The 16,129-nt window shown below is 51.1% G+C and overlaps 1 protein-coding gene across 3 annotated transcripts in view; it reads left to right on the forward strand.

Annotated features, from left to right (window-relative positions):
* ANAPC4 (anaphase promoting complex subunit 4) overlaps window positions 1–16,129 on the forward strand; it is a 70,782-nt gene that overhangs the window by 2,956 nt on the left and 51,697 nt on the right. For all 3 annotated transcript variants that reach the window (XM_077249924.1, XM_077249927.1, XM_077249926.1), the window contains exons 2-5: window positions 7,724–7,873; window positions 8,555–8,660; window positions 8,738–8,870; window positions 9,617–9,691. In XM_077249924.1, coding sequence (XP_077106039.1) covers window positions 7,766–7,873; window positions 8,555–8,660; window positions 8,738–8,870; window positions 9,617–9,691 — 422 coding nt within the window. In that variant the 5' untranslated portion in view covers window positions 7,724–7,765. The remainder of the gene's footprint in view (window positions 1–7,723; window positions 7,874–8,554; window positions 8,661–8,737; window positions 8,871–9,616; window positions 9,692–16,129) is intronic.

Consider the following 16,129-nt stretch of genomic DNA (forward strand, 5'->3'; position numbering starts at 1 on the left):
AAATGGTACAAAAAATGGGGGACAGAGCCTTACCCTATACTGGCACTGTCTGATCCTATCTTGCGGAGAGTTGGCACCCTATACCTGCACAAATAGCGCACCGCTCACTGATGACTCGCGCTTTTCACCCCATAACACCCTATAGTGACAAATTAGTTAGAGCTCTTTAATCTCGCCTCGCGGGGTTAGGATGATTCTGAGAAAGGTCAGGAATCGGCCAAGAACTACTCGGGAGGACCTAGTCTTGTGACCTGAAGAGAACTGGGACCAGAGTCTCAAACATTATTGTTAGTAACACACTACGCGGTCATGGATTAAAATCCTGCAGGTCACGCAAGGTCCTCCTGCTCACTCCAGCACATGTCCAGGCCAGTCTGAAGTTTGCCAATGACCATCTAGATGATCCAGAGGAGGCACAGGAGAAGGTCATGTGGTCAGATGATATGGTATAGAAAATGTTCAGCACAGCCTCAAAGGTGGGGGAGGTGCATAGACATAGGTTCCCAAACCTTAATACGTGGAATATTAACGACTAGCACACTCCAATAGATGTGATGCAAAAGGGGGTTTGTTTAATATACATACAGTAGTCACAAACATTTCGGTCTGTAATGGACCTTCATCAGTGTGCTAAGTGTAACGGAAATTGTACCAATGGTAGAACCCCAGTGGAACTCAGTTTGCATCAAAATAGTAATGAACCTTACTGGGATTATATATCTATATGCCAGTGTTGAATGGCAGGTCAGTCCGACTTGCGGGAGGAGAAGGAGCACGGGAACTACGCGGTGTCTACCGCAAGTAGAGGGGACACCGCGTAGTTCCCAGTGCTCCTTCTATTGGAGTGCGCTAGCCGTTATTATTCCATGTGGTCAGATGAGACCAAAATAGAACTTTTAGGTATAAACTCCACTCGCCGTCTTTGGAGAAAGAAGAAGGATGAGTACAATTCAAGAACACCTTCCCAACCGTGAAGCATGATGGAGGAAACATCATACTTTGGGGGTGCTTTTCTGCAAAGGGGACAGGACAACTGCACCGTATTGAAGGGAGGATGGATCGGGTTATGTATTGTGAGATTTTGGCCATCAACCTCCTTACCTCAGTAACACCATTGAAGATTGGTTGTGGCTGGATCTTCCATCATAACAATGACCCGAAACACACAGCGTGGACAACTAAGGAGTGGCTCCGTAAGAAGCATTTCAAGGTCCTGGAGTAGCCTAGCCAGTCTCCAGACCTGCACCCAATAGAAAATCTTTGGAGGGAGCTGAAAATGTCCAGCGACTGAAACCTGAAAGATCTGGAGAAGCTCTGAATGGGGGGGGGGGGGGGGGGGGGGGGGGGGGGGGGGGGCAAATCACTGCTGCAGTGTGTGCAAACCTGGTCAGGAACTACAGGAAACGTCTGACCTCTGTAATTGCAAATAAAGGTTTCTGGACCAAAAATTAAGTTCTGTTTTTCTATTGTATCAAATACTTTTCATGCAATAAAATGCTAATTAATTATATAAAAATCATACAATGGGATTTTCTCCTACGCCTCATTGGGGGACACAGACCGTGGGTGTTATGCTGCTTGCCACTAGGAGGACACTAAGTGATACAAAGAAAGTTAGCTCCTCCCCTGCAGTATACACCCTCCTGCTGGCCCTCAGCTAACCAGTTCTTGCTTAGTGTCTGTAGGAGGCACTTGGGTCTGTTTTCAGACCCCAACTTTCTTATTTTAATTTTAATTTTTATTTTTCTGTAAATTTTTATTTTTTATTCAACGGAGTGAAGGGGGCGACGGATCCTTTTTTATGGGACCCGCTCTCCCCCGAACCAGCAACAGGCGAGCACGGCGAGTATACCTCCCCGTCCCTCTCCTGCGACGTTGGAGCACGCCAATTTTTACTGGGGCAACGGGTTTCCATCTTTGGTCCCGATTTCCCTTCCCCCTGCAAGACGGCGAGCACATAGAGCCTGGCTCTCATGTTCCTCTCCGGGGGCCCGACATACAAGGCCCACATCACATGGCGTTGCATACTTGCGGCTAGAGCCCAAAGGGATTACAGAAGAGGATGGAGCGCGCAGGTACAGGGGGACCTGCATTACAGGACTGTGAGTATATCAGGAGTTCCCCTCCTGCGCTCCAGATCGCTTTGCGGCCGCGCCGCCGCATACCGCCGGGCAGGCCGGAAATTTAGTCCCCGGCTTTTCAGCCGGAGTAGGCCGCAGTGGCCTCTATGGGGCAGGCGCCGGCGGTACTTGCGGCAGAGCCCCTGGGGACAGGCGCCGGCGGTCGGGAAACTGCGGCGGTTAGCGTCGCTCCGTTGCGGCCGCCGCGCATCGCCAGGCAGGCCGAAAATTTAGTCCCCGGCTTCTCAGCTGGAGTAGGCCGCAGTGGGCAGATCCCTCCCACGGCTGTAACCCCGCCCCCTATATCGGCGCTTCTCGTCTGGGACGAGAGGCGCCCTGCAGATCTCGGGGGCCATTCTTCCTCACGCTGCCTGCGTGGAAGATGCGGTCCTGGGGGTGCCACTGGCCGGTACGCCAGCGGCAATCATTCGGCGCGCGGCCCGCCGACGCGCTCCACCGGCAGGCTCCAAAAATTTAGTCCCCGGCTTTTGCAGCCGGACTAGGCCGCAGTTGAAATCCCTTTCAGGGGCGAAGGTGCCTTCATGGTCCCGATGGGCTGAACTTCGTGGATGTACAGAAGCCCCCCTCCATGGTCCGGGCAGCCCCCACTATCCCACCACTGTGAAAGCGGATGGCACAAGGAGGCGGACGGTTCCTCTCCACCTCCCTAACAAAGGGATGATGGATTGAGGTTTATCTCTCTATCCCTGCACCGTCCACGCTGCAATACCCGACATCCGCGGCGGCTCCATGCCGGGACGCGCACCGTTGGTAAGTGGATCCTGCCAGCAATGGGCTTCTGCAGCGGGATATTGACAGGCAGTCTCAGACTTCCCTGTGGCCACCTCCCTGAGGTAACGCTCCAGCCGGCTAACAAATTTAGCTCCCGGCTTCGGCCGATGTGTAGTCCGCACCCCAGAAGCGCACCGTGTCGTTTCCTGGCGCTTAGCGCCTGACGCGGAAGCGCTCAATTTTCTCGAGCAACGGGTGACCACCCCTAACTTCTACGCTGACGCCGGCTGCAGAAATTTACGCCCCGGCTGGGGCCTATTCATGGAAGTTTCGAGGCTCCGCCCACGTCGTGCCTGTGGCTCCGCCCCCTGAATTGGCGCTTCTCGCCCGCTGCGAGATTTTACCTAAACCCGCATGACCAGTATTCCTGGTCTTAAAGTCACACGACCAGTATTCTCTGGTCTTAAAGGCACGTGACCAGTATTCCCTGGTCTTAAAGGCACGTGACCAGTATTCCCTGGTCTAAAGGCACGTGACCAGTATTCCCTGGTCTTAAAGGCACGTGACCAGTATTCCCTGGTCTTAAGGGTACGTGACCAGTATCCCCTGGTCTTAAAGGCACGTGACCAGTATTCCCTGGTCTTAAGGGCGCGTGACCAGAATTCCCGGGTTTTAAAGACACGGGACCAGTAAGTATCCCCGGGTCTTAAACGCACACGTTCAGCATTCCCTGGTCTTAAAGGCACACGTCCAGTATTCCCTGGTCTTAAAGGCACACGACCAGTATTCCCTGGTCTTAAAGGCGCACGACCAGTATTCCCTGGTCTTAAAGGCACACGACCAGCATTCTCTGGTCTTAAAGCCACACGACCAGTAATCCCTGGTCTTAAAGGCACACGACCAGTATTCCCTGGTCTTAAAGGCACACGACCAGTATTCCCTGGTCTTAAAGGCACACGACCAGTTTTCCCTGGTCTTAAAGGCACACGACCAGTATTCCCTGGTCTTGAGGGCACCATGACCAATCCGAAACTGGTCATAAATGAGGAGCCCTCTGCCGCTGATCCCAGTTTATCCCAGTGTAACTAGTTCCCTCAGCCTAAACTCCCTCGTAGAGCTTTTGCCATCCAGTCCGGATATGCGATTCACTGGACAGAAGCCTCTACGTGGGACGCTATGCCTGGTCTGATTTTTAAGGGCGACAGGCACTTTAAAGGGTGCCGGTCTCCCCACACCATCAACAGACGGGCACTCGAAGGTCCAGGCCTAACGCCAGACAACCTGTCCTGTCCACCCGGAGACCTGCACTCTGTGGATGTACAGAGGCATCCTTTTTTCGGGCGTCTGAGCACCCCCCTCTGCATCACCAAGGCGAATTTCCCTCTCCACTTCCTTGTTAAGAGGATGGTGGATCGAGGCTCCTAATTTTTAACTCTGCAATGACCTGCTGGAAGCAGCGGCGCATTCTGCCACTCGGCAGATTAACCGGGTACAATCTCCTGTGGTTTACCTACCAGTATCCCTGCCCGATATGTCCTCAATTAAAAATGCCACGATCTGTCAAATAGCACATCTGGTTTGTTCCGTTTGGCAGCTACGGGTCCAGCCCTTTAACCTCCCTATCCGCCGCATGGATTGCTAGAGCAACGGTCTCCTGCTTGGAGTCCTTAACTACTTTGATTCACACCAGTATCCCTTTCCTGAAGACAGTTCAGCTGGTCAATCATATTTTTGAGCGGGAGACTAACGAAGAATCGTACGTTTCCGCAGCCCCGACCAACAGTAAAAGGGTTGTCCAGGACAGTCTAGATCTAAGGGATCTTGGTTCCTAAAAGGGGGAACGATAAGTAGGACCGATCCCAGACCTCAAACTTCTAACAATCTTTTCACAAGGTTCTTCTTCTTCTTCGAATGGAGTCTCATCCGCTCAGCCATTACTTTAACAAAAAAGGTGCAGTTTCTGGCATCCATCGACATTCGGGATGCCTAACCTCTTCAAAAATTCCTTTGCTTTTCCATTCGTGAACAGCATTTAAGTCACGACCTTGTTCTTCGGCCTTGCTACCGCATCCAGGGTGTTCGCAAGGGTCATGGCGGCTGTCATCTTGCACCTAGAGGCGTGGTCGTCTTACCCTGTTTGACCGACTGTTTACCCACCCTTGCAGGACTACGCTAAGTCGTCTATATCACTTGCGATACCCTCTCACCTGGGCTGGTGGCTAGACTTAGACAACTCCTCATTTCCAGCCCAACAGATATCCTTTTTGAGGATGATCCAGTATTCTTCCAGAAGGGTGGTAAATCTCCCTCCAGACAAGGTCATGGTTTTTCAACAGGGAGCTCGCGCTCTTGCTCACTCATCCCCTCATTTCATTCGATTTGCTGGGAGGGTTCCAAAAAAAAAAAAAAAAAACGGAGACGACAATGGAAGCAGTTTCCTTTGCTCCGTTAGTTTTCAGCAAGTCAAGCAGCCTTTCAGACGATAGTCTCTGAGCTCCTTCTTCATCCGGAGTTTTTTCTCCCGGTTCCATGGTTACTAGTAACTTCCAATGCCAGTCCTCTTCTCCCGATCATTGCTCTGGAGATCTCAAGGGTAGTCCTATAGTAGGTCCACTCCTTATGGCGGGTCAACCCATCCGAATTCAATTGGACAACGCCACGGCTGTGTCATACGTCAATCATCTAGCGAGTACCCACGTTCAAGCACCATGGCCAAAGTACCTCACATGGGCCGAGATCTATCACTCGGTGATCTTGGCAGTACATATCCCAGGAGTAGAACTCTGGGCTGCGAACATATTTAGCCGTCAGGGTTTCACCTCAAGTGAGTGGGAACTTCACCGGAAGTATTCCATCAGACCTGCCTTCACTGGAGCTCTACAGTTGTAGCTCGGATGGCGTCCTGACTGATCGCCTGTGTACTGGAGTTTGTTGTTCGGCCTCGAGATCCAGGAGCCTTCGCACTGCATGCTCCGGTTATTCCGTGGTACCAGTTTCCACTTCCGAAAGCTTTTCAGAAGCAGAAAGGGCCCCAGTGATCCTCGGAAATCCGCACTGACCACGTCAGTTCGCTTGCGGAGCTGGTAGCTTTCTGTCTTTCTGCAACAAAACTGCAAGTAGGGACCACCTCGCAGGATGTTTTTCACATGTAGTTCTTCCCTATTGCATACCGTTAGATCATTGGGATCTATTCTATTAGGGAAGGTTGCCCCCTTTTCTCTCGGCGATATCCTCATCCTGACGAGTCTTCGGTGCTAACGGGTCTTTTCAGACTTTTTTCTCTTATTTCCTTCAAGGCAAGGTTGTCCTCAAGCCTTCCCCGTCCCTTGTTACCAAGGTGGTATTGTATTACTACTGTCATGAGGGCATAGTTCTTCCCTCATCTCTTTTGGCACCACTCCACAAAATGGAATGAGGTCCCCATATTCCGGACAGAGCAAGTGCTCTGAGTAGGTATGTCTTGAGGACGGCGTCCTTCCGAAGGTTGGACACTGTATCTTGGGTTTCCTACCGGTAAGAGGAAGGCTTCCTGACTTTTACAGGAAGGGTTTGGCCGTCTCCATCGGCCATTTAGCCTGGTGTATTCTTTCACCATCCAGGAGTCCTTCCGTGTTAGATGACAGCCTATTTTCCCGTCTATCGTGGGTTCCAGGCACCAGGCGTCAACAAGACACGCCTGCAAGCTTGCGGATTCGTCCAGTCCGCATGCATTCTTGAAGCATTATAATTCCCAGACTTCCACAGATGTGACTCTGGGCAGGCGGACTCTGCAGGCCGCGGTGGCGCACTTGTAAGTAGCAGTTACACAGAGCCTGATCTGACGTTGTCCCCACCCAGGGACTGCTTTGGTACGTCCCACGGTCTGTGTCCCCCAATGAGGCGTAGGAGAAAAGGAGATTTTTGTTTACTTACCGTAAAATCTTTTTCTCCGAGCCAATCATTGGGGGACACAGCTCCCACCCTAGTATTGGCTTATGCTTGTTTTTACAATCCGATATGCTATACTCTCATATATAATATGACATGCTGTAAGCTAATATGTTGTTACTGATCTCCTACTGCTTTTTGCACCGAACTGGTTAGCTGAGGGCCAGCAGGAGGGTGTATACTGCAGGGGAGGAGCTAACTTTCTTTGTATCACTTAGTGTCCTCCTAGTGGCAAGCAGCATAACACCCACGGTCTGTGTCCCCCAATGATTGGCTCGGAGAAAAAGATTTTACGGTAAGTAAACAAAAATCTCCTTTTTATTTTGTTATAGATTCTGTCTCTCACAGGTGAAGTGTACCTGCGATACAAATTACAGACCTGTCCATTCTTTGTAGGGGGGAAAACTTGCAAAATCTGCAGTGTATCAAATACTTATTTTCCCCACTGTAGTTCTAGGGATGGAAATTTTTAATACTTCAGCACAAGACGTTGTGGACAACTGTGGCTTCAGCTTTGTGGGAACAGTTTGGAGTTCGCCCTTTTCTGCTCCCCATGATTGAGCCTAGGGCACGAGGTCTATACAGACATGGAGGGGAGAACATGACCACAGAGTTCGGACCTCCGCCCCATCCTATAATGGAGATTGTGAGCCTGACGTGCCCCCAACATCAGGATCTGACCCCACAAATGATCTTCTGGATAAAAGGGAAAAAAATTCCCACAGAGCCTCCAAAATCTTATAGGAATTTTTCCCAGAAGAGCGGGAGTCATATCTGCAGAGGGGAGACTCCATATTAATTGTCTATGGATGTAGGAGCGGAGGCCATAAAATGTATATCACTTGTGCTGACTTCAGACCAAACAGAAACTTTTTGTTCTGACCCGGTTGTAATTCCCTTCCATTACCACAATACCATTGCTGATATCGTTTCTCTCCTTGCAGATGCCGGTGGGGAGCTCTTATAGGAATAGTTGAGATTTTGCGATGCCTTCATTTAGGCAAGTCGGGGAGAAGCAATTACCCCATGAAATTATCTTTATGTCTTGGTCTCCCAAGAGGGATCTCATTGCACTTGTCAACAAAGCTGGAGAGGTAAGTGTCAGGCTGTGTGCACACGTTGCCTTTTTTTAACGTTTTTTCGCAGTGAAAAACGCTTATCAAACGCATCCCATTATTTTTAATGGAATTCCGCATTGTTGTGCCCATGCTGTATTTTTTTTCCGCAAAAAAAAGCAGCATGTTCATTAATTTTGCGGAATTTCGGCGATTTTGCTGCTATATAATTGTACTGGGACGAACCGAAAAAAACATAAGAAAAACACGGGCGGATTTCCTGCGAAGGGGGTCCGGTTTTGATCAGGAAAATTCTGCTAACATTCTGCAACGTGGGCACATAGCCTTAGAATTGGACAGCGTTCTGATTGTTTGCAGCGTCACCTTGTTTCCGCTTATGATTTAGTAAACTTTATAAAGAATGTTAGAGGTTTTCCAGCCTCCAAAAACTATCACCCGTACAAGCCGCGGGGGTTAGTAGAGATTGTGTCGGATCGATTTGCAGGACTCAGTCCAATGGCCACGTCGGTAATCTGTCCGTCAGATGGGAGCCCTGTGGAAACACCTTTTTCCTGACAGCAATAATTCCATCTTAGAAATGTTTGATCTCTGCCCCAGTGTTCTGTAGAGTTTCCGGATGTGTAAAAGTACAGAAAATATACAATGTGGTAAATATGCGAATTGTGCGTTTTGCACACTAATGTCCCCTTGTCTCGCCAGGTGCTTCTCCACAGACTGGCCAATATTCAGAGGGTCTGGATTCTACCCCCTAATGAGAATACAGGAAAGGAAGTGACGTGCTTGGCATGGAGACCCGATGGCAAAAGTAAGTGCATCCTCGCGTCTTGACTATAAAAAAATCTTCATTACACTAACTTATGGTTCCTTTGCATGTGCCCAAAGTCTTGGCTTTTGGTCTGGCTGATACCAGGAAGGTCGTGCTTTGTGATGTTGAAAAGCCTGAGAGCCTTCATTCTTTCTCTGTGGAAACGCCAGTGTCCTGCATGCAGTGGATGGAAGTAACGGAGGAGAACAGGTGAGTTCACGGATCGTCCTGGACGACGCCTTTAAGTGACCTCAAAGCTATTAATGACCTATTCTAACGCCGTATAAATCAGAGCACAGACTGGCGGTGACTCTCCTGACCCGAGCGTGACAGCTCCATGTATTTCTATGCGGTCTGAACTCTGTCCAATTTATGACTGTTTGACTGTGTCCTAAGGCTATAAGATCATTGGAGGTCCGGCACACAGCTGTGGATGTTCACTGTGTACACTGCGTTCTTGGATACTGTTGCTCAGCTCCCGTTAACTTCAATGAGAGAACAGCCATTACGCAATGTATGAAGCTGTAAACTTCTGGTGCTGGTATGACCGCGCATCGGTGGGTTTCTCAGATTGAAACGGCTTAAAAACTTTTGCATTGCAAAGGGTGAAAAATCCACAGAATGTCATATACTTCTGCAGATATTAGTGCTCCATGTTGTCTGCCGTTTCATACATCCATACAGTCCCTCATTAACGTATATCCCTGACAATTGCCGAAAATGCTGTGTACACTGATCTTTAGAGACACTTCTTGTATGGTTGTGCCTAGCTATCCCCTGGCGAGCTGATGGCATCATCAGAGTCCTCACAATTCATTTGCCAATTCACCCACTTATCAAAAAGTGTTGCTTTGGCCAAATTCAGGTGTCGGGAACCGTTGCAGATCTGCAGAGGACTGATTAATGGCTGTTATTGTGTGATCTCTAATATCAGATTTATTTTTATATTATCCCAGTGTCCTGAAGTCGTTTTACAGTGCAGAGGACGAGTCCAGTACGCTTCTCCCGAGGCTGCCTGCTTTGCCCAAAAAGTAAAGATCTGTTGTTGTTGTCATTTACCGTACTTACGTTTCCACGTATGATTTATATTTTTTTTAACAAACTTTAATCTATGGCAAAACTTTTCTGCAAGTGTTCAGTTTGCCTCCTCACTTCCCACCTAATTTACAGATGTTTTGCTTTTTTTTTTTATATACACGGGTCTTCTTTCCATCGTGAGCTCTGATCGCTGCTGTTAGTCATCTGACAGCAGCATTTAAATGACATCAGTCACCAGCAGCACGATGGTGGGGCACCTATAGGTTACTATGGCAGCCAGGGGTCCGCTGAAGACCTCATTGCGTCCTTCTTGGTACTCTTGTGAAGCTCACCCACAGTCTGGGCTCCATAGGACAACCACAATTTCACTATATGCTGCAAAATTATTGTATTTCAGACTTGGCAGTATATAGTATAAGCAATCGGATGTTTGTAGGTTTAAGTCCCCTAGAGATAAGAAAAAAAAATACAATAAAAAATAGTGTCATAATGGCGATCCAAGCCAACATTATTTTTTTTTAAATTTTTCACCGTTATTTAAACTATGGAGGTTTGGTATTGCAGTAACCATACTGACCTGCAGAATCATGTTTCCAGGTCATTTTTACCGTGTAATAAACAACTGTAGAAACACCACCCCACAAAAAAAAATAAATAGCAGAATGCATTACTCTGTCGCCTCATTGAGGGACACAGGACCATGGGTGTTATGCTGCTGTCCACTAGGAGGCGACACTATGCATAATCTGAAAAAGATTAACTGTGGCTCCTCCTGTGCAGTATACCCCCCTGGACGGCATCAGCCCTCTCCAGTTTTTGCTTAGTGTCGCATAGGAGGCACACCTAAAAGATTTTTACTCCGTTTTTCCGACGGGATTACAGATGAAGAAAAGAGAGTCTCCTGTGAGACTCCCGGCATGGCTCCTTCCTCGGCCCCCTATTATGGGGTGCCCAGTTGAAGTAGAGATGGCTATTCCCCATGTTGCTCCTTCCCCTGTCCCTCGGGTGCTGGTTCGAAGTCGAGATCCCCCCTCCTTCCCCAAATTCCTTTTGGTTTCTGGGTTGAGGTCGAGGCGAGGATAAAGGCCCCTGAAGGTGACAACAGCACCCTCCCTATCCCCCTCTGGGGGTATTAGGTTGAGACACCTCAGGTAGGGCCTGTACAGGCAGCATTCTACAGCTCCCAGCAATGGGCCAGCACACTGCGCCTGCACCCAGGGACCCCAGCCCAGCTGCGGGCTCCTGTTGGGGCCGGGGGGAGTGCAGGCAGGCATGGCACATACAGACACAGGGCTCCCTGCGCCCCTGTCTCTGCGGCAGCACCCGCTCTATACTGCCTCAGGGAGACCCCTACCAGGCTCCCCCTTCCGCTTATAGCCCCACCGCCATCCTGCCTTTAAATCCGGAGGGGTCCGGTTCAGATCCGACCTCCTCCCGGACTTCCGCGCTGGCCTGGAGCCCTTCTGGGCCTCAGGAATCTAATTTAGGCCCCGGCTTCGGCCTAGCTGAAGCTGCCACCTCCTCTCCGATCCCCGGCCCGACCCCCGGATCACAAATATGACACTCTACAGGGTCATACAGGGGGTGGATCGAGACAGAAAGGGCGTGTTTTTACACAGCCTTGCCGCCTTTTTCCAGCTCTCCGCCCCCTTCTCCTCCTTTCCTCTCTGTCTCAGCAGCCATTTTCTGCTGCAGATTAACCCTGCATCTCCCGGTCTGCAGGACCAGGCAGCCAGTCTCCGGGGGGCACAGGACTGTGGATCTTCGGCGCTGGACCTAGGGGCACACTGGTGGGGTAAGATCACAGCTGGGTTTTTTACTCAGCTGTGAATCCATATTACCTATAAGGCTCCCCAATAGGTTTCTCTACCTCTGTAAAGTCCTCTGCTGGCAGCACTTCTGCACTCTGTGCACTATGCCGGGCTCAAGGTCCAAGAGAACCAGGCAGAACTGCTATTATGCATTCTGCACAGCCTGCGGGACCGCTCTCCCCAGTAGTAGCACGTACCCGCATTGTCAGAACTGTATACAAACTAATGTGTCAGAGCCCCAAGAAGCCCCTGCCAATGCCTCGGTGTCTAATGCCACGCTGGAATGGGCTACTCAGATATCGCAATCTATGACGCAGTCTATAGATAACCTAACCTCCACATTGCTTCAGGCTCTGCAGGGTCATGCCCCAGCTATGACCGTTACCCAGCAAAGGGACAGGTTGACTCAGGAACAAGATGACCCTGGCACATCCACGTCTAGGTCAGGACGCAAGCGGACCCATAGATCAAGTCCATCTGCGTCATCCCATAGCACACGGTCATCCCCCTCTAGGGAGAGACACCGTAGCTCCAGGTCATCTACACCGTCCCATTCCAGGGACAGACAATGCAGATCTCCGCAATCCCCGACCAGAGAAGGCCTCCTCCCCAGCCCACTCAGCAGGGGACGCCTCAGTGATACGCAGGATTCGGAAGGCATCTGCGACTCTGACTCAGACTGAGAAACGGAGGGGTCCCTGATCCCAATCCCTCCTAGCAATACAGCGCTAGTCGAGGACATAATTTCATCCATCCATCGGGTGCTGGACATTTCTGTTCCGCCACCAGAGGCCCCAGAACATAAGATTTCCTTTGAAGGACCTCTGAAGCCGTCTAAGGTTTTCTCTAACCACCCAGAGTTTAAGGCGATCCTTAAATAGCAGCTCTCACAGCCTGAGAAAAAATTCGCTAATCGCAAGTATCTGGAGGCGAGGTACCCCTTCCCACAGAAGGACACCAAGGAATGGACAGATCCACCTGAAGTGGACCCCCCAGTCTCTAGGCTAGCAGCACAGACCCTCCTTTCACTGCCAGATAGCTCAACCCTCAGGGACGCAGCAGACCGGCAGGTAGAACGCTTGGCTCGTTCAATTTTCGAGGCAGCAGGGGCATCCCTGGCTCCCGCGTTCGCCTCAGTTTGGGCTGCCAAGGCCATTCTGGCCTGGGCAAAGAATTTACAAGCTCTCCAAGCATCCGCTCCTGAGCTATCGGACCAAGCGGTTCAAATAGCAGTTGTAGCAGACTACATGCTCCATGCAGCTCTGGATTCAGCAAGGGGAGTAGCGGGGATAGCATCAAACACCATCACGATTCGGCGTATCCTCTGGCTGCGGGAATGGAAAGCGGACGCAGCCTCAAAGAAGTCCCTCACGCACCTCACCTACCTCAGTGGGAGACTTTTCGGTGAACAGTTGGACACTGATATCCAACGCCACCGGGGGTAAGAGTACTTCTCTTCCCCAACTGAAACCTAAACGCACTTACAAGAAGCGTAACCAAACTCGATTCCGATCCTTTCGGAATTCCTCCGGCTGGTCCGTCTCGCGTCCAGCACAAAATCGTAACCGTTCCCCACGCAGGGACAACTCACGATCGACGCAAAGGTCGGACAAGACCTGGCAGTCAAAAGCAGGCCAGCCTAAGCCCAGAGGAGGAAAATCTCAGACTTTCTCCTCATCATGACTCACGGACTCCGGAAGACACCACACCAGTAGGCGGCCGACTTTTGCTCTTTCATCAAGTCTGGCTGCCTATTACAGAAGACAGGTGGGTCATGGAACTAGTGTCTTCCGGATACAAAATAGACTTCACCTCCAACCCACCGGACCGATTCTTCCTCTCTGTCCCCCCAAAACTGCCAGCCAAGGCTCGTGCCTACCACCAAGCTGTCTCCTCGCTTTTTCAAGCAGGAGTCATAGTACCGGTACCCACGACCGACCGCTTCCGAGGGTTCTACTCCAATCTGTTCGTAGTTCCCAAGAAAGGAGGCAGCGTACGGCCCATACTGGACCTAAAACAGCTCAACAAATATGTACGGGTCCATCATTTCCGCATGGAGTCCCTTCGGTCCATCATTGCGTCCATGGAGAAGGGAGAATATCTCGCCTCCATAGACATACAAGATGCATACCTGCATATACCCATTGCACCTGCCCATCAGAGGTTTCTCAGGTTCGCAATAGGCCAGGACCACTACCAATTCGTGGCTCTCCCTTTCGGACTCGCCACGGCTCCCAGAGTGTTCACCAAGGTCATGGCAGCCACCATGGACGTCCTGCACTCCAGAGGCATAGTAGTCGTTCCATACCTGGACGATCTACTCATCAAGGCTCCCACCTTCAAGGACTGCGAGCTCAGTGTCTCAATCACAACCGATACTCTCAGTCGCATGGGCTGGTTAATCAACCTACAAAAGTCATCACCAACCCCGAGTCAGTCCCTGACCTTCCTGGGAATGTTATTCAACACCTCCAGGGGTCTAGTGCTCCTTCCCAAGGACAAGGCACTGGCTCTCCGACTAGCAGTTCGCACCCTCCTCCGCAAACCCCCTCGATCCCTCCGGTTTGCCATGAGAGTACTCGGCAAGATGGCAGCAGCAATAGAAGCTGTCCCATTTGCCCAGTTTCACCGCAGACCTCTCCAACTAGCCATTCTCAAGTCCTGGGACAGGAATCCCTTTTCTCTCGACAGGGAGTTCCAGCTAACGTCGTCAACCAGGAGGTCCCTGCACTGGTGGCTCAAGCAAACCTCGCTAGCAAAGGGGAAATCCTTTCTCACAGGTCAATGGAAGGTTCTGACCACCGACGCGAGCCTGACGTGTTGGGGTGCGGTGCACCTACACCACAGGGCAAGTGGTCCCCAGTGGAAGCGACCATGCCCATCAACATTCTGGAAATTCGTGCCATCCTTCTGGCATTGAGGGCCTTCCATCACTTACTGGCAGCCTCTCACATCAGAATACAGTCGGACAATGCCACGGCTGTGGCATATGTGAATCACCAAGGGGGGACCCGCAGTACCCAGGCGATGCGAGAAGTGTCACACATCCTCCGCTGGGCGGAGGACACAGGGTCGGTTCTTTCGGCAGTCCACATTCCGGGTGTGGACAACTGGGAAGCAGACTTCCTCAGCCGACAAGGAATAGACTCGGGAGAGTGGTCTCTCCATCCCGAAATTGTCAACAGATCTGTCTCCGCTGGGGGACCCCGGATGTGGACCTAATGGCATCCCACTTCAATGCCAATTTCTCCAACTTCATGGCCAGAACACACGATCCGCGGTCGCTCGGAGCAGACGCTTTGGTTCAGGACTGGACCCAGTTCCAGCTTCTGTATATTTTTCCACCTCTCCCCTGATATCCAGAGTGGTGAGGAAGATCAAACAAGAGGGAGTTCCAATCATCCTAATTGCACCGGACAGGCCCAGACGCACATGGTACGCCGACATTGTACAACTCACAGCAGACGCCCCCTGGCGTCTTCCCGACCGCCACGATCTTCTATCACAAGGCCCGTTCTACCACCAGAACTCAGGGGCTCTCAATTTGACGGCGTAGCCCTTGAGACCTGGGTCCTAACCCAGGCAGGGCTCTCGACGGACGTCATTGGAACCATGATCAGAGCACGGAAACCAGCCTCTGCCAAGATTTATTACCGTACCTGGAAAGCTTTCTTTACCTGGTGCGAATCTCGTGGCCAGATCCCACTCCCGTATTCCCTACCCAAAGTACTTGGTTTTCTCCAATCGGGTCTGGAGGCCAGGCTGTCATTGGGCTCGCTTAAGAGCCAGGTGTCAGCCCTCTCAGTGCTTTTTCAAAGGCGCATTGCTACCAAGCCGCAACTAAGGACTTTCCTTCAGGGGGTTTCCCGATTGGTTCCCCCCTACAGACGACCACTAGAAACGTGGGACCTCAACCTGGTCCTGACAGCATTGCAGGAACCACCCTTCGAACCCCTTAAGGAGGTCCCGCACCGCCTTCTTTCCCAGAAGGTGGTTTTCCTGGTGGCAATCACCTTGCTACGCAGGGTGTCTGAACTGACAGCACTCTCCTGCAGACGGCCCTTCCTGGCTTTTCACCAGGACAGGTAGTTCTTCGTACGGTCCCATCCTTCCTGCCGAAGGTTGTGTCCGACTTCCACCTCAATGAGGAAATTTCACTACCATCCCTTTGTCCGGTTCCGGTTCATAGAGTGGAGAAGGCTCTGCATACGCTTGACCTCGTCAGGGCATTGCGTATATACGTGTCTAGGACTGCGTCCTTCCAGAGGTCTGATTCTCTTTTCCTCCTTCCGGAAGGCGGCCACAAGGGTCTGCCAGCTTCCAAAGCTACCCTTGTCAGGTGGATCAAATCCACCATACAAAGAGGCCTACCGCCTTAAGAATTCTCCTCTTCCAGCCGGTATTACGGCACACTCTACACGGGCGGTAGGGGCCTCCTGGGCCATTCGGCACCAGGCTTCGGCACAACAAGTGTGTAAGGCGGCCACGTGGACTAGCTTACACACGTTTACTAAACACTACAGGGTTCATACCCAGTCCTCATCGGACGCGAGCCTGGGTAGGTGTGTCCTGCAGGCGGCGGTGCCCTAAGTATAGGGGCCTGTCTGCACAATATTCGTC

This window comes from Ranitomeya variabilis, chromosome 4, assembly GCF_051348905.1.
Source record: "Ranitomeya variabilis isolate aRanVar5 chromosome 4, aRanVar5.hap1, whole genome shotgun sequence".
NCBI lineage: Eukaryota > Metazoa > Chordata > Amphibia > Anura > Dendrobatidae > Ranitomeya > Ranitomeya variabilis.